This window comes from Drosophila persimilis, unplaced genomic scaffold (assembly GCF_003286085.1).
Source record: "Drosophila persimilis strain 14011-0111.01,24,50 unplaced genomic scaffold, DperRS2 tig00000520-arrow-pilon, whole genome shotgun sequence".
NCBI classification, from domain to species: domain Eukaryota; kingdom Metazoa; phylum Arthropoda; class Insecta; order Diptera; family Drosophilidae; genus Drosophila; species Drosophila persimilis.
The window spans coordinates 4,969,904-4,996,691 of NW_020825317.1; the positions used below are offsets into that span (position 1 = coordinate 4,969,904).

The 26,788-nt window shown below is 48.6% G+C and overlaps 3 protein-coding genes and 2 non-coding genes across 5 annotated transcripts; 1 reads left to right on the forward strand and 4 right to left on the reverse strand.

Moving 5' to 3' along the window:
• Positions 1-404: 404 nt before the first annotated feature.
• Positions 405-2,971, reverse strand: LOC6596766 (protein a6). The gene is made up of 2 exons (XM_026990037.1): positions 2,595-2,971; positions 405-2,510 (listed from the first exon to the last, which is right to left on the reverse strand). The coding sequence occupies exon 2, from the start codon at positions 2,506-2,508 to the stop codon at positions 1,099-1,101; it is 1,410 nt and encodes a 469-aa protein (XP_026845838.1). The 5' UTR covers positions 2,509-2,510; positions 2,595-2,971; the 3' UTR covers positions 405-1,098.
• Positions 2,972-13,019: 10,048 nt separating this feature from the next.
• On the reverse strand, positions 13,020-13,090 carry Trnag-gcc. Its single transcript has one exon. It is a non-coding gene; the product is annotated as a tRNA-Gly (tRNA).
• Positions 13,091-13,201: 111 nt separating this feature from the next.
• On the forward strand, positions 13,202-13,274 carry Trnav-aac. The gene has a single exon. It is a non-coding gene; the product is annotated as a tRNA-Val (tRNA).
• A 5,577-nt stretch (positions 13,275-18,851) lies between these two features.
• Positions 18,852-20,101, reverse strand: LOC6596763 (trypsin-3). Its single transcript, XM_002021880.2, has 3 exons — positions 19,664-20,101; positions 19,313-19,583; positions 18,852-19,223 (listed from the first exon to the last, which is right to left on the reverse strand). The coding sequence occupies exons 1-3, from the start codon at positions 20,095-20,097 to the stop codon at positions 18,858-18,860; spliced, it is 1,071 nt and encodes a 356-aa protein (XP_002021916.2). The 5' UTR covers positions 20,098-20,101; the 3' UTR covers positions 18,852-18,857.
• Positions 20,102-24,423: 4,322 nt separating this feature from the next.
• Positions 24,424-24,885, reverse strand: LOC6596762. The gene is made up of 2 exons (XM_002021879.2): positions 24,638-24,885; positions 24,424-24,578 (listed from the first exon to the last, which is right to left on the reverse strand). The coding sequence occupies exons 1-2, from the start codon at positions 24,856-24,858 to the stop codon at positions 24,488-24,490; spliced, it is 312 nt and encodes a 103-aa protein (XP_002021915.1). The 5' UTR covers positions 24,859-24,885; the 3' UTR covers positions 24,424-24,487.
• Between the last annotated feature and the right edge of the window lie 1,903 nt (positions 24,886-26,788).

A 26,788-nucleotide genomic window follows, 5' to 3' on the forward strand; every position in this document is an offset into this window, starting at 1 on the left:
CATCAGACACAGTGAGAAGGAACACCCTTTGGTCTAAGGGTACTGGACGGGCTATTAATTCTGATTCATCTGGCAAGACAATGATCACATGTCCACGATGTCGCAGCTTCCTTCGAGCTGACTGATTCACGAGACTTTCCATAATTTGGTTTATCATAAAATTGTTAGTCTTTCCATACCAACTGGCCCAGGGGAGTAGGACCCGGCGAGCTCTTACTTTTTGGTACTCCAAGGAACGGAGTGTAGATTCTTCTTAAGACGTATCCACAATGCAAGAGTGATGGAGCGCACTGAGTCACATCTACATATGTACATGGTGCAGCTTACATGATATATATATTTTTGAAGTTCTATTTTTACATATTTCCCTTTTACATGATGAATACAGCAGTAGGATAGGGATATACAGAAATGTATGTACAGTATAGTTTATTCCGATCTAGGGGCGGGGATCGGTTAAATATAATACAGGTTTCTCAATCTTCGACACCTACAATATTTATTCGGGTGTGTTGTGTGTGTGCATGTGTGTGGATCATCTGCTAATGATGTGATGCACACAAACTACACTTGGCTTAATCGAAATACTTGCATAGCATTAAATCTAATTGTGTGTGTGTGGTTTTTTGTATATATGAATATTGGGTTCTCTTTTCCATTTTTTTCTGTATGCCTGCAAATTTACTATTTTCTCTCCTATAAATTTTTACAAATATTCCTTACGTTTTTTTTTCCAAAAATCTCTGGGCTCTAATCTTCCTTTTCTTTCTTCTACTTTGTACGTTTGTTTTTTTATCGTCTCTCATTCCGTTAAAGCTTAAACTTAAATTTATGAGAAAGACAGAGATAGAAAGAGTGGTATAGAGAGAGTGAGAGAGAGGGAGAAAGAGAGAAACAAAATCATGAGACGGGTGGGGTTCGTGGTTCGGGGGTACACTGGGAAAATCATGAGGGCGCGAATTACTAAATCTACTTTTATATTTGCACTACTAGCTAATGCTAGGAAAAGTCTGAGCCCGCGACTACATCGTGACGCGAGTCCGGCTATTGGGGAATGATATTATGGCTTGGCTTTTGGGGCTCCGTCTGGCCCGTTCTTCAGCCCAGTTTACGGCGACGCGGTAATGGAACCGTGGATGTGGTCGCTGTGTGAGCCATCACGGGCAGTGCCAGGGCCACGGGTGGTGCAAAACCACCGCCTGCATACTGCAGATGCTGCACCACCGACAGTTGGGGCTGCTGCTGCTTGAGCAGCTTGGCGGCGGCGTGTGCTTCCGCAGCCACCACTGGGTAGACCAGATCGGATCCGAGCCCTCCGGCTGTGTTGTTGATGCTGCTGCTCTCGCAATCGTCGTCGTCTGAGATCAGTGATATGCTGAGGTCGCTGGACAGCTTGAGGGATATGGGCGTGGGGGGCGATGGCGCCACCAGAGGCGCCACTTTGGCACGCAGGGCTGGCGACAGCTTCTGCAGCTGCTCGGGCAGCAAATCGTGCGTGTACTCAGGTACTCCGCTGGACGCGAGACCCTCACGCAGCTTGCTCAAGGAGAGCTCGTAGATGCGATTCGCAATGACCGTGTGCACGGTGGTTTCGTCCGGCAGTGTGGCCGTAATGCCGCTCCCGACATCTACCTCCAGATATCCATCGTTGCCGTTGCCGTGACCGCTGTTGCTGCTGGCGGCTCTGCCCATGCCATTGGTGGTTGCTGTGTGTGGCGGTGCTGACGGTATGTTGCAGGCTTTGTAGTTACCGGAGTGAGGCGGGTGGGAGTGTCGCAGGCGTGCCTGGCAGTTGGCAGTGGTGGTATTTCGCGGCACCAGAGACACAGTAACCTCTTCGACGGTCTCCGAGAGTGTTAGGGGTGCCAGCGGTGGGGGCGAGCGCATCGAGTGCTGCCTGCGCACATACTTGGCGATGGCATTGTCGTTGTTCTCGTCATCACTGGTTATCAGTATGCTCTCAGTCAGAGATTGTGAGTGTGTGGATGTGGATGTCCCCCGCCCCAACACACATGTAGTTGTCACAGCGTTGCCCTGGGACATGCCGTGTTTTGGGACCCTTCGCTGTGTGTATCCCCTGCTGCCGCCGCCGCCTCCGTCGTGTTGGTGGATGCTGAGTGTGGTTGCCGGCATAAGCAGCAAGTTCGGCTGATGCATGAACAGGCTGTTGCACGTTGATGACGCACCTGCCGGTACTGGCTTTGGCCTCGGCTCCACAATCGCGTTAACGTCGTTGGTGTCGTCGTCGTCGTCTGACAGCAAATCGATAGTGACATCTGCAGGCAGTGTGGCAGCGGCCAGAAGATGATGCCTTTGCAGCGTTGCTGGGCAACGCCGTCTGCCACGTTCAGTCTTAGAGGCGAACGCCTGCTGGGCGCGCATCTCGGCCTTGCAAGTCTGTTGGTGCTCACGCAGGCGCTCCATCCATTTGCAGCGGCGTCGTTTGAGGCGTCTGTTGTCGAATAGCCTGGGCGATATGTAAAATGGTTCGGAATGTCTTTGAGTCATATCTGAAAGTTGAAGAAAGAAGACATATGGTGAAATCTGTAGACGATGGCATCCAGCGGACTCTTCTTGCTGCTTGCTTGCCCAACCGTTCAATTGCGTTCCGATTGTTGTTCCTTCCTTCGTTTGCGCTCCTTTCCTAGCTCTTGTTTGCCGATGGGGCGCCGTGCGAATTGTCCAGCAACTGTTGCACCTCCGCCACCAGCAACAACACCACCTCCACCACCACCACCACCACTACCACCAACGCGAGTACAGTTAGATCTGCTGGCGCTGTTGTTACGGCTGCTGCAACTTGCATAATTGCGTCTCAGTGGAAAATGCACTCTCCCGTAGGGGCTGCTCTGGTTTAGGCGCTCTGCCACCTTATGCACAACATTTTGATTTGGGAACTTTGCCGCGTTCGTTAGTTTTCTGTACGCAATGCAGCTAAATGTTGCGCTTTTGTTGTATTTTTTGTGATTCCGAGTCTGTTTATTTTGTGGTAGTAAGTGTGACCGCGGTCAAAATATACCGTAAGGCCCTTAGAAAAATACCAAAAACTACCGTACATATACCGATGGAAAATACCAACTTATTTCCTCACTATATGAACAGGTGAACAACTTGAGATAAACCATGGAAAATAATACTGTTTGTGAATCCTTGTTGCAGATTCATGTCATCCTACTCTTTACTTAGAAAAAAAATTGCTATCTTTCTTCAAGTTTTATCACCTTCGGGGAGTATATTTATCTTCCTCCTGGTCGACAATGGGTTAATCGTTCTCTCTGCGAGATCGGAAATCCGAGTCCGATGATAATACTCGGTTTAATATTACTTGACAATATAATTGTATCCGATTGATGACTCAATTTTCTACAAAATATGATGGTTTTAAAATCTCTTATTATTGGTTTAAACAAATAAGGTAACGTCATGAATGTAGGAATGTAGGGACATTTTTTCGATGAACGGTATATTCTTGCGATGAAAAATCTCTCCACGAAGAGAGAATATCCCAGAACGAGGCAGCAAACAACCGGTTTCGATACTATCGACTGGACAATCGCTCGTCTTGCGCGCCAAAGTGGAATTTGAATGGAATAAATTTAGGAAAGCTTTGGTTTTATGCCAGGAAGCACGATTTGAGAGAGCAAAAATTAAAAAAACTTGCTGTCGGAAGTTCATAATGATTATTGATTGATAAAATTAATGATATATATCGCAAAGACTCGTAAGTATCGTAATATCGTAAGTATACCTTCAAATCAATTTCGACGTCAATATACACAGAAAAGTGCTTTTTATACTGTGTATGGTCACACTAGATGACGGAACTGCATGTAGCAAGCAACCTTGTCTTTCGGCTGGTGACACTATTCAATTTCACATTCGACGCGCTAGTGTATTATTCTGACATGCTTGGCGCCAAATTTAAAATAATTTTAATTTAAAATATAATTTAAACTAAACATCCGCTCAGCACCCTAAAGCAGGAATCAAACAAGCCACCCACAGCCAACTCCATCAGGCACCCAGCTAAAGCATCGTTGAAACCCACTACCAAGAGTCCAAAAAAATTAATAGAAATAATCATAGAATCCACAAAATCCACTCAAAATCTACTCACGGTGCTACAATAAAAACTATCAAGGAGAATTTGGCGCCACCCACAATTTTGAGACCCACTCAACCTGGCAGGCGCAGGCGCTCTGACGCCCTGCACTCAAGCGAAAGCTTTCACTCGAATCGAACTACAGAACTTTCACTCGACCGTTTCGAATTTAGATTCTATTTGTCCAAGTGAATTGTTTTTATTTGTATTTTTCAATTGTTTTGACAGACTGCAATCTGAGCATTTGGTGGAGGGTGGTGTCCTGTTTCGAGGAAGCCTGAGTCCACACTTCTCATGAGGTGTTTTCATGTTCAACTGAAAGAGAGCTAACAGGAGATATCGGTCTTATCAACGAGCGGCAAAAATATCCCCTATGGGTATAGAAAATGATCGAGTCGAAAGGGGTCCACAGTCCACATTCTACATTCCAGTCGGCGATAGAATCATCTTCTGCTGGATCCGTTGATTATTTTCCAAAGACAAGTGATAAAATGAAAGTACGGAAGAGCGCCATCGAGGACGCACAATATACAGGAGACCCATGAGAAAGGGGAAATCCATGCAGCGATGCAGATCTTAGATGCAGTTGCAGTTGCAGTTGCAAGAGCTCTCCTTGTGTGCGGAGATGGCATGCAAGCCCCTCAGTGATGCTGAATCCACTCCTGCAGTAACCCGCAGATGGACTTAGCCCAGGCTTAGAATAGACTACGACACGCCAAGGTAAACTCTAACTAAGATACTGAATTGCCGCCACGGCAACATTTCAGATCAGTCGCATCGCGACCGCAAGGCCCTGAAGCCCAGCTTAGCTGCACCGATGCCATGCCTCTGCAGTGGGAGTGGACCAACATTACCTGACACAAACTACACAGAGAAGAGTGCGGGCCAGAGCTTAAAGAACTGAATCGTGGGAATGCCTAAAAGTCAAATGAGCTCCAGCAGCGGTGGCAGGGATGGGGATCCTCTTTAAGTAATTCACGCGAATGGCTCATTTCCCTAGCAGAGGGCAGCACAAGGGCGGGGCTGGTGTTGGGCCAGGGGCAGGGGCAGGGACAGGGGCAGGGGCTGCCCTTGGCGAAGGATACCGCTAGTAGATAGGGCTACTGAGGCGGAAGGGGAGAAAGGAATGGTAAGACAATAGACAGGAACCACAACAGAAATTATAGACTCTGGCTGGGTCGGGCTTGACTGGGAGTTGGAGTTGAGTTTGGCGCTCGCTGTGCGCTTGAATGCCGGCGTTGCACCGTCTCCTGTCTCTCGTTCTATGTGACTGTGCGTGTGTGTGTGTGTGTGTTTGTTGGTTGTGTTTGTGGATTGCACTTTGGCCGTTTAAATCCGTATCCGTGGAGCACACAGCACAGGCACAGACACAGACACAGGCACAGCCGCGTCTTGGCGCGCCACACGCAGACGTAATCGACTCGCTCTAGCTTTGACTCCGTCTCCGGCTTCGTCCAGGACCCTCTGCCAGCAAACGCTTCCTGACTCAGTCAGACCCATAGCCAAGTCCTGCCCGACCCGACCCGACACGACCCGCCCTTCACATTAAAATGAATTCCCTTTGTAAAGACAACAGTGGAGGAAAGAAGGAGCACCAAGGACTAAGAACTGAGAGTCGGGAGTCGAGAGCTGGAAGTCGATTTGAATGAATGCACGTCCTGGCTGCTCCTCAGCCCCGATGCTGTAGCTATAGCTGAAGCTGAGGCTGATGCCAGGTCTGACGACTCCAAGGAGATGGGAGAGGTCCCTCGTCATGGTTCGCCCGCTCCCACTCTCCCCGATGATGGAGTCGGCGGAGTCGATGGGGCGCCTGCCGCCGGCCCCGCCGCGTCTTTAAGTGTTTGCCATCCTTAGGTGTTGAGTTTGCATTGTCTTTTTGTTTTCGCCGTCTGCCGCAGTTGTTTTGCTTTAGACATTCCCTTCCCCTTCCTCATGCACTGCCCTTCCACGGTGCTGCCCTTTTTTTTATTGTGTTTTGGCATTATGCCAAATGTGCAAAGCCAACAAAATACCAAAAGATTGCACATTGCACCTGTCCTTGGAAGCGGCACTTTGGCCACTAGGGCCTCGGGTGTGGGGACCGGGAATATCCTTTGGCTTCTGGTTTCGGAAGGAATATTTCAGAGTCGTCCTTGCTGGTTCTTGTTGCACATGGCCGGCCAGGCTTATTGATGCTGATGCTGCTGCCTCAGGCTGATGCTGATGCTGATGAAGCCCTCCCATGGCTCTCTCCTTGATGATCATTTAAGTGCTCGGGAGTCTCAAAAGTGCTCTTTGGAGACAGCCAGTAGATCGGTGGTCAGCTGAAAATGCATCTTCACTTTCATCTGCTATTCTGAGAGCGATTTCGAGGCAAGTGGAAATCGATCCGATTTGGGGCATGTCTCGAGAGTGCCACAAGCGGCTTTTACTTTGAGTACAAAATGTGGATTCGCATCGCAGTCTGCGACAGCTGCAGAAGCTCAGAGAGTACGATAATTGGAATCCGTGCATGTCCAGCAGCGCCGACAATTAGATGGCCGTCCTTTTGGCCATTGTCCATTCGCCGTTTGCCCACTGACCTCCCCCCTACTCCCCCCCCTACTGTTCCGCTGTCTATTGACATTATTATAATTATCGAGCAGGCAGAATGGATATGGGAATGGCAATGGGGATGGGGATGGGGATGGAAATGGCCATATGCCCGAGTGGTTCACCGACTGAGCAGATGGTCCGTCTAAGTGGACTCTTAGGTGGACGGCAATCAAAGGCGGCGCACCTGAAGCGGTGGAGATGCGAGACCTGCAGGTGGGCAGGACAGCAGGACAGACGGCTATAGGACAGCAGTATCGGTGGCCGGGTCTGTGGCACTGTGGCAGTGCCAGTGGCATGAGTCTGGGGTAGCGGTAAGTAGAAATTTGCGTCAATAGGATTGTTAAAGAGGCTTAAGTTAAATGGGAAAACTTCCGAATCAATGAACTGCAAATTGCATGCGAAATGCCAAAACGAAAATGTCGCCGGCCCCGGCTCAGGTCCAGCCGTACAACTGAGCAGCGTGTCCTTGTGAGTGTGTGTGTTGCACGCACGTCAATGTACATATGTATGTAAGTGGCGTGGGACTGTGTGGGAGAGTCCTGGAAACCGGAGTGAAGTCGCCAAATAAACAAGCGCGGGACAAAAATGTATTTATACACAGATCCATATGGGAATGCCACAAATGACACACCGTGAATGTGTCGTTCTCTTGCCAAGTTTGTATCCGTGACCACAGCCTGGACCTAGTGCAACGGCAATAAATATCCTTTTTGGGCCATTGCGAGACGCTTGTAAATTCATCCTTCCGTGCGGGAATCGGAGTCTTCAAGCAGCTGCTCTCAGAGCTCTCGTTGAAGGAGAAAAACTGAGTTTATTTCATAAATTTCGGATTGTCTTTGGTCTCCTTCTCGACTGCAATAGTCTGAGTCGCAATCCCAGACTTAGTCCCCAGTTTCCCCACTAGAACTCAGCCCGCCCCAGCCCTAGACTGACTCAGTTAATGGCAATTTCATTTTCTTCGGCAACTTACATACGAGATAGATACATATATGTACATACATACCATACGTAGAGACGATGACAGGAGATTCAATTTCGCGCATTGTCTTTTTGCTCAATCCGTTTTTGGGGCACAAACACTCGGTCTTTTTTGGTGGAGACTCTGCTCGTAAACTTCAGAAATATGTTCCATGATGGCAGCCAGGGTAGAGAGGGGCCTGGGCCTGGGCCTGGGCCTATACTATACAGTGACGGGAGAGTTCGTCCCCGACTGCATGTGGGCTCCACTTGTGTGTCTACTAATCTGGACGAAGGATACGTGCTGGTGTATATGTGAGAAGAGATGGTAGTGGCAGGAGTGTGAGTGTGAGTGTGAGTGCGAGTGGTCGTGGGCGTGGGCGTGGGCGTGGAGGAGACTGCTTGTGGCACTCGTACGGGTCCTGTGACGTTTGTCTGTGTATTATCCTCGGTAATGCATGCAAAGATGCTGCAAAGTAGCTTAATACTTTATGCTCGCAATGAAAAGCCTTTTTACGATCGCATTATGCTTGTACCTACTTATATTTCTGTAGTTATATCGTGCGTCTATTCGATACACAACCTCCCCAACCCACCAGCCCCATGCTAAAGATACAAGAGGGTTTGTGCGACGACTATAAGTGTGTGTCGCATTAACTTGCACGAGTCTTGCACGAGTGTGCTGTCTGCCGTCTGCCCTCTCCAGGATGAGAGTCCTCTCGCTCTTTTCGCAACTTGTAGCCGTATCGCATTTTACACCAGGGTGGGTGCATGTTAAATGTGCGACACCCATGTCGTATGAGTGATATCTCCAGTGCATAAACTATGCAATAAATAAGTTTATTATCGCTGCTGCTCTGCTTTGCAGAATAGTCTCATATCCCCCTCCCCTCCACACGGTTGGTTGCGATTCAATATTGGGGTACCCAGTGGGACTTTTATGAGCCACTGGTACGTACCTCGGACTTGGAGTTGGTGCTGGGTATCTGTCAGCTCTTCTTCATTGCTTGCAAGGCTACCTGCTCGTGTTTCGCGTTTCGTGTCTCGTGTGTCCCAACGCTGCCTAATTGGCCTTGGCTTTTCCGCTGGCCAGGTGTCCCTGTCCTCCTATCCCCCTTTCCCACTTTGCGCTTGGCGACAGTTTGGGTCCCGCAATCGGCCTGCAAAGGTCGAGCTGCTGCACCACACGCACACACACACACATTGGGGGCTTCGGTTTCACGGCTCTCCCGCCAGTGAAATATATTTTGTGCAGTAGTACTAGCAGTAGTCCGAGGAAATTGTTTTGTTGCTGCCGTGCCCGTGCCCGAGCCCGTGCCAGTGTCCGTGCCCCCATTTGTTGGTCGTTGCTGTCGTCGTTTTTCGGTTTCTCTCTCTGTGTGTGCCTTGGTTTCCTTTTGCATTGTTGTAATTATTTTGCTGCCGCTGCCGCTTCTAATTAATACAAATGGTTTGATACACAATAAAGATTTTTCAACTTGGCTCGTTACTGGCATTCGCATTCCCCTCGTCCCGCTGCCCCGTCCGAGCCACGGTCCTGCAGGTCCGATGCTTCTGCTGGTTGTCCTGCGTTGTCCTCGTTGAAGAAAAAAGTTTTCCCATTTCGGAAAGTTTTTATTTTGTGCTGCCTCCTCCCACGCCCTCATACCGCACTGCTGTTCCCTCCTCTGCTGCTCCTCCCACCCTCGCATATACTTCTGCAGCTCCTTTTGGCCTGCAGTTGCACTGACACACATACACACGCCCGGCCCCCCGGCCCCCCGGCCCCCCGGCCCCCCGGACCCACGGCCCGACCCCTGCACCGTTATCTCTCTTTTGTTTTGGAGCTTTTGCTTTTGGTTTTGCCTTTGCCTTTGCCTCTTCGACATCTCGCCAGCGTCATCATCGGAAGGCTGCTTCTTGCTTCTCTCGCAGCGTCTGCTGCCGTCTTCATCAACGTGCATTGTTTTTGTGTAATTTTGCAATAAACAGCAAAACAATTTCCAAAAAAAAAGAAAAGGAAAGCAGAGCACAGAAGGAGAGCCGGCAGGAACAACGACAAAGCAAAGGATGTAACGTTTTGCCAAGTGGAGCAACACTGAGCCAACCGCCGTGCAAACGGGGGTCGGGTCGGCTCGGTCTCTCAGGCAAAACGAAGGCAATGCTAAAAACCCAGTTAAAAAGTTGCCCTACGCTGTTGCCCCTTCCCCGCCGCCCAGCTGCCATGCACTTATAAGTGCGACCAACCAACTGTTCATCCGCCATTTTCGCAATGTTCTCTCCAGCAGTAGAATGAGCAGCAGCAGCAGCAGCAGCAGCAGCAGCAGCAGCAGGCAGTGTGGCAGAAATACTTTTGGTTGCGTTTGTGGAAGGCAAATGTTAGTGGCCGGTTTCTGTGGCATGGAACACGAAGAGGAGGCCCGCCCATCCGTGGGAGCAAATTGAGACCTTGGATGCGCATGGAATGGCTTCTGGGGGCCTAGTTTGCATGTGGAGCAGTTAATTTGTTATTGTTAGTGATTGCTCCTTGCTGGTCTGCCTAATTGAAATATATTTAGTAAAGTTTGCGTTCAATTTGCATTAAATTCTGTTTAAATATTGGTCTGCATATGTCCCTTGGGGCCGCTTGGACAAACTTGTAACGAGAATTCTGAACTCTCAACTCATTTCAATTCCACTCTCATCCAAAGTGGAGTCCCGCATTAGCATTGGCCAAGTGCCACAAAAGGAAATGAACTGACGCGCTGGCTGGAAAAGGGATTGGGCAGGATAGGGGAAGGGGAAGCGGATAGGGGCACAAGGATGAGCACTAAGCCAGCTTAATGACCACTCATTACCGCTAATTGATTTCAATTAAATCACGCTCGAAAGCGGCAGCTAAGACGCTGGCACACACACACACACACACACAGCGGAAGTGCGCCAATGTAGCCGCAACAACTTAAACAACAATTACAGAAATAATCAGGAAACGGAACAAGCAGCACCAACAACAGAAACCAACAGCAACAACGGTTCTCCAAGGAGCAGGAACCAGTAGCGAAGCCAAGCCAAGCCAATCCGCAGCAGAGACTGTTCAGGCTGTTCAGGAGAACGGGCGAACGGGCGAATGGGCGAAATTTCTGAAAGTAAAACAAGCAAAAGCAAACACAGAGAACGGCTCCAAGTGTGTCTGCCACGTGGAACTCGCATACATCAAGTGACCGACCGACCACCCACTGTCGCTCTGCTCTGAGGCGTTCATACGGCAGTGGCAATGGAATGTGGTCCATATCGTGGCTTATCCCACGAACCAATTCGGAGACGAGCATCCACACGAACCAGCGGTCATAAATTAGGGCATCTTTACATAACTTCAGCTTCTTAACTCAATAAAAACGCCAACACTTGGACAGTGCGAACAGACAAGACGAGACGAGACTCGGATCCGGCCTAACGAGCCATCAGCCAGCGTCCCCTGCCCCCAGTCTCTGCCGTGGTCTACTTCCCCTGCCCCGAACAGCACTCGACCGTTGCGGCGGCAAAGATTTTCGGATAAAGTTAATTACAACTCATTGGGCATGCGGGACGAGCGAGAAGGGAGATGGGAAGGAAGGGGAAGGGGGAGGGAAAAGTTAAGTTCCCATCCTCAGATCCGTCCACAGATTCTCTGATGGAGCAATTAACAATGAAACTACACTTTCTAATTGGATGAAAAGCTTTGCAAGTTTTCCTTCCGTTTTCCATCCTTTCTTGGCGGCTATCCGATGTGCTTCCCCTAACAGCCGCCGCGCTCGAAAGGCGGAGATAGGATGATGGCCTGTCCATCCGTCCGTCCGTCCACTTAAAAAAGCCCACTGATGAACTGAATGGTACTCGGATCTGACACGACTACAGCAGGAAGAAAACGTACTGTCCATTCGAATCTTTAGCTTTCGATGTCAGCATTTGGACTGCAATTGTTTGCAAAATCGAAAAATTATAAGAAATTCTACCGGCTAGTCGTAATGTTCGTGTTATATGAACTACGAGATGTTTCTGCAATGTTCATGATAGGTCCTGGGGCCTAGCTATGTATATTGGATTCAAAACAGCTAAAAAACTACTGGATCCAAATGATTTTTACGTAGAGGGAAACTGTGTATCGGGATCTTGATGCCGAGACACTTGTGCCTTATCAGTTCGATTTGCAGTAACTACGCAAGCCCCTTCCACGCGCTTATTCATACTCACTCACACGCTCTTTCTCGTGCAGTGAGCGCTCTTTGGCGGAGGGGAGCGAGGTGTAACTTCTGGTGTTGGAGAGAGAGTGGCATATGTAGCGGTATATAAATCCGAAGTGGAAACATGGAAACAGATTAAATATTTTACCTTTCTTATCAAATAGGTCATTAGGTGGTCATATCCTCTAGACAACCAAATCGACTATTGCACTTGCAATCTTTCACTTTGCAAAGACTTTCCGATTTACTTTTGAAAACGGAAAAATTGGTGCTCCTGTTATCGCAAAACGCAAAACTGTTCCGTTTTCTGTAGCATTTTGGAGGATACGCACGCATCACAGGAGAGCGGATACAACATTGGTTTGCTGTAGGTTCTATAGTCTCTGAGATCTAGGTCCTCAAAAATATGGGCCAAATCTGAAGAATACGGTGGATGGGGCAATTTGGCCGTGGCGACGTCGTGACGCGTCGGAGGTGTGAGCCCAGGCGTTGTCATGGTGAAAGAGCACTTTTTTCTTCGACAAATGGGACCATTTTTTCTGTAACTCGGCGTCCAATCGCACCAATAATTCGATATAGTAGAGTACTGTGATAGCTTTGCCCTTCTCCAGGTAGTCAATGCACATCACCTTGTGAATCCCATAAACTACGAGTCCGAATCGTCTAAAATTTTGACAGCAGCCGTCTAAAAGAACTGCACGATAGTAAATTTCTTTTGCGATACTGGCACCATCGGGCGGTGAGGCTAAGTACTTATCAGACCACCGTCGTACATCTATCGTTACCCAAAAAGTATAAAATATTATCTCATTCGAAGACATTTCTTGACGCGACTTCCATTCTCCAGATCAATGATGAATCCAAATATTGATGAGGTGAGTGTTTAATAAGAACTGTCTTATTTTCCAAACTTATGCACTACGCATAGGAAAATATAACTTAATTAAAATTAAGACCATCGCTAAGAAAAGGTGCGATTTGCGGCACTTGTGCCCACGCTCATTCCTCTTAGAGACAGCTACTGTCGGTTCCTGTTCAAGTTCATGAACACCAATAAATAGGCGAAAATTGCATAGCTGAAACGTTATTCGTAAAGGTTATTTCTATAATATAGTATTAGGACTATATTGATATTTAAATAAATTGTAAAAACAAAAAGAAGATACAAAAATAATACCAACTAAAACGAAAAAAAAGTGTATATCTGCATCGGCCGGGAATCGAACCCGGGCCGCCCGCGTGGCAGGCGAGCATTCTACCACTGAACCACCGATGCTATGCATGTAAATGGCGACAGATCAGTATTCCCCTTCCCCTCTGGCTACAGGGAGTAGGGAATCCCTCTGACTTCTCTCTAGTAGTACGCCACGACGGCGGAGATCAAGGCGTTTCCGTGGTGTAGCGGTTATCACATCTGCCTAACACGCAGAAGGCCCCCGGTTCGATCCCGGGCGGAAACATTTTTTTCCCTTGTCAAGCTCGTTCGTGTAATTTTGTCCTCAATTATATTGGGGCATGGACACATTTTTGGTGGTTGGAGCTTTGTCGGCGGAACTAAAATTATAGTAGGTTTTTCTTGGGTACCTCAAAGGACAAAAACGTCCCGATTTGTTTGTTAATTCAAAACGATTAAGCGGGGCATAAGCTTTGGCTTCGACTCCAGCGGAACTTCATCGTTACTCGACGCTGGAGGAGCAGCAATAAAGGTGCCGGTAGGGGCGGAGTAAGAAGCAGTACTCAGAAAAGGAGACCCAGGAGCCAGCTGCTTCCCAACTGGCTCTTTTTAGGAACTTTCTCGGCATCCTTTACTTGGAGTCCTGCAAAGGCAGCAGCAGAGACAAATTCTTGGGCATTTTTCGAGGCTGCAGCTCCGTGGACGCTTCATATTCAATAGCAGCAAAGGCGCCGCCGACAACAAAGTCGCCAACAACAAATTAATACAAATAGCCTGCAGTGGTCTGGGCCATAGATTACACTTTCGCAGACAGATTCGCCCTTTGCTGGGGCTGTCTCGGCCGCTGGCGAAGTCCGTTGGCTACTTCCTGCAGGGTAGCTTGGGCCAGATCCAACCGACTAGCCCCTAAGACCAAGACTAAGGCTTTATCTTTCGCTATGTATGCGGTGATATTGTGTAGAGGGTATGTTAGGGTCTCGTCCAGTGGCCGCTGCTTGTGTGTGCTCTACCGAATCCAATCCTCCCACACTTGGCCTAAGCGTTCTCTCATCGGTGGCTATCATCTCCAATGCAGCCGCTGCCTTGCCTCCTTCCCAAAAGGCTTCTTTCTTCTGTTTGGCTCTCGGACTCGGACTCCGAGCAGGCTAATGCGCTTTAAGTATGCGGGATAGAGACGCGCTGTGGCACTGTCTGGCATGGTGTATGTACCCCCTCTGTACGTGTATATAGTAAATTATTTATTGGCATATTTGGCTTTTGAATCAAACACTTACGGATAGAACAGGGACAGGGACAGGGACAGGGACGAGGACATTGAAGGCGAAAAGTGAAAAAGTTTTAATAGAATTTCTTGTTTGATATCCTTTTTTCGCATTGTGTTTGCTTTGAGCTGTGGCTCCAACCACAACCACAACAACAACCACAAATCCAGCTCCATCTCCAACTCTATTTCCGTCTCCAATACCAATCCCAATCCCAATCAAACTGAATCCCGCCATTTCGAGGCGTTAGTTACATTGTATCTCCTTCTTTGTTCGAGCTCCTGGCATGTTTGTCTATTTGCTGGGTCGTTTTGTTCGCACCTAATGTTTTGTTATTATTGCCCTTGGAAGTGTTTTGTTATGTTGTGTCGTGAGCCCTTGGCTCGCTCCTCCACTTTCTTTACTTCTTTCTACTCCTGCTCCTCCTGCACGTGCACCTCATCATCCTGCTTCTCCTGCTCCTTCTGTCTGTCACATTTTAAGGCCCAAAGCGAGTTAAAAGTCTAAGAGCACACTGGCTTTGGTGTGGTCTGATTTGGTCCTCGCACCAATTACTGTGCATACGTGATGAGGAGGATGAGAAGCCTCATGCACTCCTCTTCTCCCCCAAGGGGGCGACTAGTGCTTAATCCAATTACATAATTAGTCCAACTATGCGGCCAATAAAGTCGAGAGTCCGTGCTGCTTGTCTGTGTCCGTGTCCGTGTCCGTGTCGGTGTTCATCCTGGGTGTCTGCTAAACAAATGCCATTGGTGACTGCATCGGTGGCAATCAGGTTTTTGTTACGATTTTTGTTTGTCAAACATATGATTTGATTTGGCCGAAAGCGCGCCGGGACTACATGTCGGAGAGCGGACTTTGGGGGCGGTGAGGGGAAATATGGCCAAAATATGGCGCTATAATAATTTTCAATGCAAAATTTACACATGCATAATTAATTAGTATCAAAAATTTAATACTCACACTTTGTATCTGCTTAAATATTTACACTTCGTGCCAAATTTGTATGCAAATCGCTTTGCTACAGACTGACAATAACGGGAATATTCATACACACACACACAGACAGACAGACACACAAAGAGAGAGAGAACGAGAGACACACAAGCACCCACTCCTTCCACAGACAGACACACACACACACACATACAGCCGCACGCGAAATGTCAGACAATTAAAAAAGCATACACCACAGGGCACTAGCCTAGATCCTAGGCCTGGTGCTTTTGCCCTCCTGTTCGTGACGGTTCTGCGCAGATGGCCACTGCTGTGTCCCGCCACTGTGTTGGGCAAACAGAATCGAAACGGGTTGCCTGCCGTTGGCGTTCCTATCGCTCCCTCCTGGCTGCCCCGTCGCCCTGGCCTGGCCCGGGGTGTGGGCGGATTGGACGGTGGAGCAGCTCTGTAGCCAGATGAATGGGTGGGTGGGTCGTTCTGTTGGTCGGTTGGACGGTCGGACGGTCGGTCGGTCGGTTGCTGCTGGCGTTGATTGTTGTTTTTGAAAACCCTTTTGGTGTTTGCATTTAACGAACAGCGCCACAACGACACAGCAACAGCAACAGCAACAACAATAGAGCCAATATAACAGGCACATGGATGGATGTGGATGTGGGATGGGATAGAATGGGAGCATGAGGGACTATTTGGAGCTGGCGAGGCGAGGGCTTGGGAAAAGGAAAGGAAAGGAAAGAGGATGAAGGGTCTGGGCACTGGGGCTAATAAAAGGCTCGTTACAATGAAAACAAATCAAATCGCAGGCCAAGCCATCATCCGTCAGACCAAAAGCAAATCCAAACGAAAATGAAACACGACTAACGAATGCCACCGACAAACAGGAAGTAGTTTGAATTTCCGGTGTCATTCGGATCTGCCTATGCCCAGCCCTAGCACGAACCCACACACACACACACACACACACACACACACCCACACCCACACCCACATGCGCTCCAGTGGATGCTCCTGCTCCTGCGTTTGCTCTTACTCTTTCCCGAATCACCGCTCAAAACACGACCGCGACTATTGCGCCTAAATTTCCAAATTGATTACCGCCGGAGAATGGTTGGACCGGACAGCGGCAGCGGCAGAGGCAATGGCCGGGGTCAACTCGGCTTCACTTTGAAATGCCATTAAAATGTATTTACAAACGCAAATTGATAGTGATTTTGGTTTGGTTTGGTCGGTTCCAGCTCCAACTCCAGCTCCGGACATGGCCATCTCGGTGGCGATGGGTCCATGGTCGGCTTGTGGTTCCAGAGTCTCTGCTTGAGCTTTGGATTGGTTTGGCTTCGGTCTCTCGCTCTGGCTATCCACGTGTTGACGTTTCGGCTTAGCCGTCGATTTGTCAGCACGCATCGCGAGTAAACCGTTCGTACGGTTCCAGGCTCCAGGTCCAGGTTCAGGTCTGCTGTGTGCTTGGGCTCCACATAAACCGCCCAGCGCCAACCAATGCATGCTCATCTCATCATTGGAGCCGCCTGCCCTTTGTGGCTTTTCAGCGATTGCGTGTGCCTATGCTCTGCTTGTGGATGGGGCCTGGATATGGGCATGGGTAGGGGTTTTGGGGATGGGGATGGGGATGATGATGGGTGTGCGTGTGCCTGAGTATCCTGTGGAATATAAAGAGTAGTTTTTGGCACTTAGCACGTCGACAGGTTGCCGATTAGCCGTACGCACCGGGAAACCTGTATGCCAGTAGAGGGTGGGGGATACATTTGGCTATAGGATTGGGATACTCTTTGGCTAATGTTAAGCAGGCGATGGAGATGGAGAGGGAATGCAAATCCCTTCTGTGTGCTTAATTGTTAAGTATTGTTGAAGTATTGTAGCCTGGGTCATCCACATACCACATGGACACGGACATGGACTGGGCTTGTAGATTCAGCAAGGATCAGACCGAGACAAACGACGACAAAGACGACAACTTTAACAGCAATTATTCTCAAATGAAATGCAAGTTCATTTGAAATGCAATTTCTGGCATGTGTCTAATATATGCAAACAATTTGCTTTGCTTCCAGGCAAAAAGGGACTCGGATCAGTCTATTGAATGTTTGCGTGTGCGTGTGCATGTGCGTGTGCGTGTGCGTGTCTACAGCCAGAGCCCAGTACAATAGCAACAACAATGATAAATCAATATGCAAAAGAACGAGACCGCTCACGAGCCAACTTGGTAAACAAGAAGCGTGACAAAATGATAAAGTGTCGACTCCACCGTGGCAATGGCGATGGCGATGGCGATGCCGATGGCTCAGAACCCAACTTAGGGCTCCGTGTGGGGGCACACAGGGTGTTTTGTGTGACACTCAGTGACAGAGGGGGAGAGCACAGCAGAGCAGAGAAAGGCAGGGCAGGGCAGAGAGTCTACCATAGCAAAGTGAGCAATAAACATACGCGATTAAATTCATTATGAACACTTGAACAACACACAATACGAATGCGAAATGACAGACCTGATTGCATGTGTGTGTTTGCCTCTGGGTTGCCTCCTCGTCACACACCCACAAACACACACACACCCACAAACACACACACACGGGGGTCGAGTCGGAGTCGGTCCCACATCAATTTAACATTGTTTTGCCGCCTTCCACCGTCTGCCGCCGGCCTGGACCTGGCCCTGGCTATGGCTCTGGCTCTGGCCACCCACATTGGGGCCCTGTTCGTGACTTGTGTGCTTGAGGGCTAAGGACTAAGAGCTGTGGCTGGGCCATCGCACTTGTTATTCTTCGGTTTTTCTAATTGTATGTGCAAGTGATTGGAGTGTGCGTGTGCGATTACTAATTGCATTGCTGATATTAAATCAACATACTTCCGCACTGATTTCTCACGGAGATCCAGAACAGTCCCCATCCCATCGCACATTCTGAACCTGCTCTGAACTGTTGCAGAAAATCATCTGCAAAATCATCGGCATCATATTTATGAAAGATTTCCCTCTAGTTGGGTGCCTCCTGTAGCTCCTTTATTAATCTCCAGTCCACTCGAACTCAAGCTTCTGTCGCTGGAGGACGAGGAAGAGAACGAGAATGCTACTGTTACCCCTAATTGGTCTAATCAACAGTTGGTGAGTGCGCGAAATTAACCATTGCCATTTGTTGCATAATGTTCATGCTTGAACGTAGCGGCATGGGGCATGGGGCATGCGGCATGCGGCATGGGGCAGGTGTTTGGACCTGATGCGATAATTGCTGTCACAAACAGCGCACCTATGTATCCGCCTGCAGCGAAACCATAAACCGTTGTCCCACGATCCACACATACACATGTGTATGTGGCGGTATGCACCGCATTTTGCAATTGGCTCCCAGCTCCACACTCATCCCCCCACACGGGTACGGGTACGGGCCCGGTCACGGACACGGACACCTCCCACGTCCTCTATATCCGCGAGAGCCTGACAGGCCGTGCACGTTGGTTTAGTCAATTTTGGTTTGTCGTTTGCAGGCTGGCTGACTGGCTGGCTGGCTTGTAGGTTGTATGTTGCAGGTTCACAGGTACACCGCGATGAGCAGCGAACGGTGATTACTTAGTAGCTGCACGCCGGCGACGGCCACGTCCACGTCCTCCTGTTGAATGCAGAGAAATGAATGCACAGAATGTGAAATCTAATAAACATATATTGACAGATGGATCAGAAGCATCAGTAGGTGGATCAAGACGAATGAAAGGGTGACGGCGACCTCGTTACGAGTGCTGCTATTTGACTTTATCCAATCACCAAAGAAGGAAACATCCGTATAGACGCCGGCCGATTTGGGCTCGCCGCAGCCGGCACCAAACGAGACGACGCCAACTACAATGCTATTGCACATGAGGGGACCACCGGAGTCGCCCTGGCAGCTATCCACCTCGTGGTCGTTCGCATCCGACGCACAAATCATGCCCTTGGAGAAGCCCTCCAGCGAGGAGCAAAAGGATTTATCATTGACCGCCACATCACCATTGACGGCCTCATCGGGAGTTGGACCGAACTGAGGGAAAGAATGAAATGAAAGACAGGTTAGAACTAGGGAGCGGCAAGTGGGGCAGCTTGGGCCAACTTGGGCCAACTTGGAGCAACCTGTATGACCGTGCCCCAGCCCACGACGGTGCACTTCAGTCCCGGCGGTGGCGAGGAGCTTGATAGAGTAATAATTTGGACGAACTCGCCATCAGGGCTCAAGTCTTTCTTTAACAAGAGTAGGCCTATGTCATTCTTGAGCTGCCTTGGCGAGTACTTCGGATGGGGCTTTGCCGAAGAAACCTCTCGGATCTGCGTTTGGTCTGTGCGCTGCAACCGTCGCGGCGTACCGGCCACGATCCTGATCCTGCTGGCCTTTATCCTGGAAGTTCTGCATTGGGAAGAGGCCAAAGCAAAGGCATGAAATCAGATGGCTGCAGTGGCAGAGAAAAGCAGCTACCCGATACAGACCCCTTGTAGAGGCAATGGCCAGCCGTTAGAATGACCTTCGTGGAAATGACTGCTCCGCCGCAAAAATGATTATCGCCAAAAAATTTGCGTTCCTGTTCTGATCGCACAGAGACCACATATTTGACCAAGTTGTTTTTCTCCGGCCGATATCCGCCTGTGATCAGAAAGTGAAAGTCGGACATTTTGCCATGGCTTCCATTTGTTCTCAACAGTTTTTCCGTGTCCTGATCCAGCATACTGGAACCCGACCATTGTCCTAGTGTTGAGGTGTCGGCGGCGGTGGACCCAAACTCGGACATGAGCATGCCGAGATCCCTGCTGCTGGACGGATGCCGGTTGCCAGTTGATTGTGGCGGCGACGCAACGCCGTTTTGCAAAACCGTCCACATCACCATCACGATGCAAACAACAAATTTTGACGGTCTTATTTTCATGTTGCTTTTCAGTAATAACTGACTGGAAACGCCAGTCGAGGCGACTGTTACCCCTACTGATCCGGAGTGTCGTAGCGTCTATATTCCAATCATCCCAGTCATTGGGGGGCGATCTGATAGGCATATGAAAAATTCCCGCACATAAATAACTGAAACGCGTAAGTGGGTGTAGGTGTGTGGGGGACAAAGGAACAGTGGGTTGTGTGTGGAGTGTGAAGTGTAGCAACAGGAAGCATTACTTACTTGGTCTACTGCGCTCTGCAGTTAGACAAATTCCGGGTGCACTTTGTCAAGTCAAAGTCAAAACACCCGCTACACCCGCCTCAACCGCTACACGCAGCCTTAGCCAGACAACCAACCGGCGACAGGGGGTGCTGGTCTTGTCAAGTTTGGTATCCCTCACTCTCCTTCCCACAGGCACCGGTTCTCGAGCCCGTTCTCTCGTCCTGCCGTCAAGTAAGTAGTTGGTTGTTTCATGTCACTTACGAGTAAGTCGTAGCCTTTCCATGCTTTTGCCTTTGCCTTTGCCTTTGCCGGCGTGCCCGGGTGTCTGCCGAGTTGAAGGTGTTGGTCGGGGCCGTTATCATTAATTTGCAGGCTGCTTTTTACAATATTTTACAAGATATTCCTTTGCCCCTACGCTCCACACTCCATACTGATGACAGGCAAAACGAGGTCGGGGTAGACTCCCAGACCATGGTTCTCGTGAGAGAGAGCTTTTGGAGGGGTTTTGCCTCGACCAAGTTTTTAAGTTGACTTGTCATTTTGTCCGCTTACTGAAGACAAATTTGTGCGGAACGAACAAAAAATAGTCTCCATATTTTACCAAGCGGCCCACATTCATTCATATTCACCTACAGATTCAGAATCTGACTGGGACTGAGACTGAAACTCCCACCCACCGTGCAGCAGCTTGAACATTTCCTGCGTGCTACAGGAAGCCCGGAAAGCAGGACCATTATGGAAGAGAGAGGCAATCGTATCTCTGCGTCTGTGGCCACACAAGCTTTTAATTGTCCTTCAACAATTAACAACTTTAGCAAATTTCGATCAGCCCTATGGGTTTTCAGAGCGGGAAAATGCCAAAGCACTGAGATTTATGTGATGTGAGAAGTAGAAGCAGTAGGCAGCAGCTGTGAAAATTCCCGTAGGAGCAGGGCATCCACACAATTATGGCACCTGACTGCCTTTAGATAGCAGACAGGGGACATGGACTGCCATACATATTACTTATCGGTCATGGACTACGAATCCAAGCATTGATTATTGTTGCCTTTTGCAGTTTTAACTAAAACTCATTGAGGGCCCAGGACTGCCGAATCCAAGTACCAGCCGAAAACCATTCTGACGACTCACGATTGTCGAGAGCTCAGTCGGAGGAGCTGCAGCTTCGAAAATGCCAGAGACAAAGCCGTAGTAGAAGCCGTAAATTCCGTATACTGCTTTGCCCCTCAGGACATTTTGGCTACGCTCCTGCTCTGTTTTTGTTTGCATACATTGATTGAATTTGTTCACGCCATTAAATTTGCAAATTGCTATCGGCAATTTTGCATAAACTGCACTGTAAGATTTTACAGCACAACTTCCAGTCAGTGTCTACTACTACCCTGCACCTGCACCGGCACCTGCACCTGCATTGCTAATATCCCTGGCCCAAGCCCCGTGCCCCTGCACCGGCTTTGCCTTCAGCTACGACTTGGTCCATTGTCCGTGTGTGTGGAGGTTTCTGGCAAGGACAAGGACAGCCAGACCTGGACCAGGACCAGGACCAGTACCAGGACCAAGTCCGGCACTCGCATACGAGTCATTAAATATTCATACGGCAAACCACGCAAAGCAACCCCAGAGTGCTGGCACTTGATGACACATTTGATTCCCGCCTGTCATCGCATCGGCCAAGTGCAAGGCCGAGCGTGTGGTAATTGCCATGGACAAGAGTCCCGCTTCAGATTCAGACTCCAGCTGGTAGCCGTCATCAGTCTGGGATATGTTTGGATAGGGATAGGGATGATAGGGATGGATGCGATCTGGCTAAGGACCGATTCAGGCTTGCGACCCAGCTGACCTTTGTCTGATTCGCATATGAGAGACACAAGCACTGCTCAAAAGAAAAAGCGCTGAAAAATTGAACTTATCTGTCCTGAGGGAGCAGGAAGCAAAGCTTTTCCGCCGTGACAGGTTGGATTGCACGGGGATTTGGCACGCGGTTCGGGATCGGTGCAAGGGGCGTGTGGAATTTCCCGAAAGTCGTTTCAAGATATTTACAATAATACTTTAACTTTAAGACGACTGTTGCCTCCGCTCCAACAAGTACATTCAGGCATTCCATTGTCTCTGAGAGGCTGTGGCAGAGGGTGTCCCAGGCGGGCTCAGTGCTGGACCACTGGTAATATATTCACATTACCCCACTCAGCAACTCCTCCGCACTCGCAGCACTGCCCCCGTTTATTTCAGTTGCGGGCCTCTCAAATTTATGATAAAAGTTGCGCTGAGTGGATAGCGAATGGGGCTGCCACTGCCCCTCGCGTCCCGCGGCAACATTTCAACAATTCTCATTTCGATGCAGCTCAGCCTTGGTGAAGGTCAATGGTAGCTGGGGCAGCCTCGGTCATTTCCCAGACAACCGATGGGTCCCACGATGAAGTAACCCACTGCAACTGATGCGCATATGCAGTATTCACAGGTGAGGGTAATGTATCTGTCAGCTAACTCCGCTATCAAATCATAGTATTGCGTTCTCCGGTATTCGCAAATCGTAAGATTCTTTCCAATTCAAACGCGTTTGCTATTTAGCTCCCAATTTCTAAAATGAACTGGACATGGCACATAAATAAACATTTGTACTGGCAGAAAACCACTATAAACATATTTGCTGATGCTTTGAGTTTATATTTACATATTTATTTAATACATTTGCTCTTTGGGGTGTGGTCGCAAACACTAAGTTGGGCGTAAATAGTCGCCAGCGCACAGTGGGCCAGCAGTCGAAACGAGGTGACAAAACTCAAAGCAGAGATAGAGAGATGGAGAATTGCATAGAAAAAATAAACACATCTAATAGAGAAGTTCCTGAGCTTTCAAAAATCGAATTTATAAAATAATTGGACTTTTAGCTTGGGAGATATGAGCACTCAAAGTTAAAAATTGTTTCAGTCAACTATTATTCACTTAATGCATCTTTCAGGTGGAATAAAAAGTAAACTATGTAACGTATGATTCGGTTTTTGGTATCTTTAAGTCGATATTTCTGTTTTTATCAATACTAATAACAACTGGTTCGTTGCATACATAGTTCTAAAGAAAAACGAATTTTTCACACTATCTTATATGAAGCCAGTTTTTCAACTTTGACTTAAGTTTACAAAAATCACCATCTAAATTCTCCCCCGAGACTTTTTATACCCGATACTCAAAATGAGTATTGGGGTATATTAGATTTGTGGTAAAAGTGGATGTGTGTAACGTCCAGAAGGAATCGTTTCCGACCCCATAAAGTATATATATTCTCTATTTGCATCAATAGCCGAGTCGATTGAGCCCTGTCTGTCTGTCAGTCCGTCCGTCGGTCCGTCCCTATCAGCGCCTAGTGCTCAAAGACTATAAAAGCTAGCGCAACGACGTTTTTTATCCGGACTTCTGTGATATGTCACTGCTACAAGTATATTTCAAAACTTTGCCCCGCCCCCTTCCGTCCCCACAAAGGGCGAAAATCTGTGGCATCCACAAATTTATAGATACGAGTAAACTAAAAACACAGAATCGTAGAGGATGAGGATATATCTTCTAGTGTGCAAAATCTCAACCAGATCGTATTATTATTATAGCCAGCATCAAGAAAACAATTTAATTTTTTCTCGCCCTGTCTCTCTCTAACACACACGTAGCATAGCCGGCTTTGCTTAGCGTAAAACATTAGCGCCTAGATCTCAGAGACTATAAAAGCTAGATCAACCAAATTTTTAATCCACACTCCTGAGATATCGAACCTTGACGAGTTTGTTTCAAAATTTCGCCCCACCCCATCCACAACTGATTTTCTGTCTCTCTCGCACGCACTCTTTGTCGTGTCGCTTGAAATTCGCGGGTTTCGGGTATAAATGTAGAGTTGCGGTCTCCGCAGCAACTCACAACGTTCCCCCTCGTTTTCTATATGTTCTTTGAATTTTCCTTTTTTCAAGTTCAAAAGGGCATTCCGCGGTTCGGAGCGGTTTGGCTTCTAGATAGATTCAATTGACGCAACCTCGCACGAAAAACGGGCAAGAAGGGCAGGTACAAAATCCCATAAAATAATATTCTTGTTTTCAAATGCAGTTTATTTCATGGAGACATCCCTTTTCGTTTAGAAGCTATTAAACTGAGTTGGCCGAAGATCCCACTGTGCCGTTTTGGTTCAATCGGAGGATTCTCCTTCGTCGTCAAAGATAAGATCTTGTTCGGTATGTGGCACATCAAATACAGTGTATGCGTTTTTGGTAGGATTTCTGCGGGACAAAAAAAGGGAATTTAATTTCTCTAGAACGTGGATGCAGATTTAACTTACTTGAGAGCGTAAATGGCACGCATTCGAAGTAAAGCGCTGCGGCTGTTGAGGTCACGCTGCAGACGCGCGTCCGTCATGGACGTAGGCGTGGTCTTATCATTTTCTGCTACTATAGAAGGCCCTTGGCTGGTCTTTGAACTGACAGAAGTCGTCGGTTGCGATACGTCCGGGCAGTCCCCGGTAGAAGCTTGGGACGGTTGGCGTTGCACAAACTTATCCATCCTTTGGAGGTGCTTCCAAACGTGCCAAAATCACGCAAAAATAAAAATTAATACAGATTTTACTATACCCAGCCTGGCTGTACGAGTATATGTTTGTTAATACGATAAGTAAACTCGACATTATACGCAATGATATTCTATAGCCAGATTGAGAGTCAGCTTGTAGTCGAAACAGGATGCCATCAAAATAGCCAGCAATTGCGGATCTGACCTCAAAGCTAATGTTGTCCCCGAAAGATCTGGCTATACGAAACTAGAAGGTCGTTGGAGAGTTATGAGAGAGAAGGACGTCTCGTACCGTCGCCTACTGGGCCAGTAACCTGTGGGTCTGGACTGGGATTGTTTGGCAGATTGAACTCGCGATGCAAGGGCCACCTCAGCTCTGCTGCAAATTAGTTTTCCGCTCGACCAGAGTTACGTAATGGGCATAATCCTAATTATCCTTGCCATTTGTCGTGCTGTCGGGCACGTTGCCTCTACTGCTTGTTGCCTCTTCTGGCAATGGAATGGAATGGAGTGCGGTCCACGTCCATATGTCCAAGCCATCTCTATAACTATTCGAGTGACCGCATTCAGGGTAGACATCCATTGGTGCCGTTTTCCCGGCGAGCTCCTTTGAAGCTCGGTATCTGCCAAGCTGAGGGCTTAATTGCATTTTTTTTTCAGCGCACCGCTTCACCGTCACAAGGTTGGGGACAGACCCAACGAATGCACTCTGAGGCATTTTTCCACGGTTGATTGAATTTGGAAATGCTGTCGACTGCACTCGCAAGTTGTCGGCGGCTCTGTCCGTACAAATTACATTAGTTGCAGTGAGGCCGCGGCTTATCTTATTAAGTGCAGTCATAGATATCCCAGGTCCCATATCCCATAGACACTCCACTCGGTGTCCTGCGTTGAGAAATCCCCTGTGCGACCAATCTGACTTCCTCCGCACTAGCTGGGCCAGGATAGACCATCGACATCCTGCACTCGCCGCTACAGAGTGCCTGCCGACGACGACGACGGTGCACAGAAAGTTATGTGTCGGACATACCTCCGCACCGGGGCATGCATAGAGCACTCGTCAGACGGCACGTTCAATCTGGAATAACTTTTGGCAAACACACACATTTTGACTCCCATGATACCGCTGGATGAGGCGTTGGCGGCGGCGGCGGCGGCTGCGCCACAAAGTGGCTTATTATAATTTCCAAAATAAACTAACTGTATGCTTTGGTTACGCTCTCGTCCTCGTCTGTCTAAAAGTGAAAATAATATTGTAGTTGAAATATCAACATTGACACCCGTCCAATGTCTGCGTGTGTGTGGGTCTGTGGCTGCTGCTGTTGCTGCGATGTGTGGCATGGCGCTTGGTCCCTGTTTTTGGGGCACTTTAAAATGGCAAGCGAAAAAGGGTTCAATTCGACGGTCTGTCTGTCTCTTTTTGTGTGTGTGCCACCCAGGCATCCAGGCAGCTAGCCAGCTAGCCAGCCATTCAACATAAGCATATTAGGCGTCGCCTCTGTCATTCGGGAGTGGAGTGGAGGCTGGGCTGCTGTCGCGGATGTGGGTGTGGGTGTGGGTGGTAGGTGTGGAGGTGTGGGGGCGGGCCGACACTAAAACGTGACGTTGAATCCAATGTGATGCTCAAGCGTGTGAAAATACCAGAAAGACGTGTTGCTATTAAATGGTCTGAATGCCGGGTGCTCCCATCGCTACCATCGCTGGATCGCTTGGCGCGTGTGCTCTTGGCCGCCGAGCGTATTTATGGCCGTACTCGTAAGTTAACAGACAGCGGAAGTGATACATCAAGGACACACAAACACACACCCACACAAAGGAGAGACCAGTGCACTGCAGTGGAGCACATTTCTGTATGTGATTCGTCTTTACACACGTTTGGAATTAATCCAGCAGTTACTTAACTAACAGTTTTGAAAATTTTGTT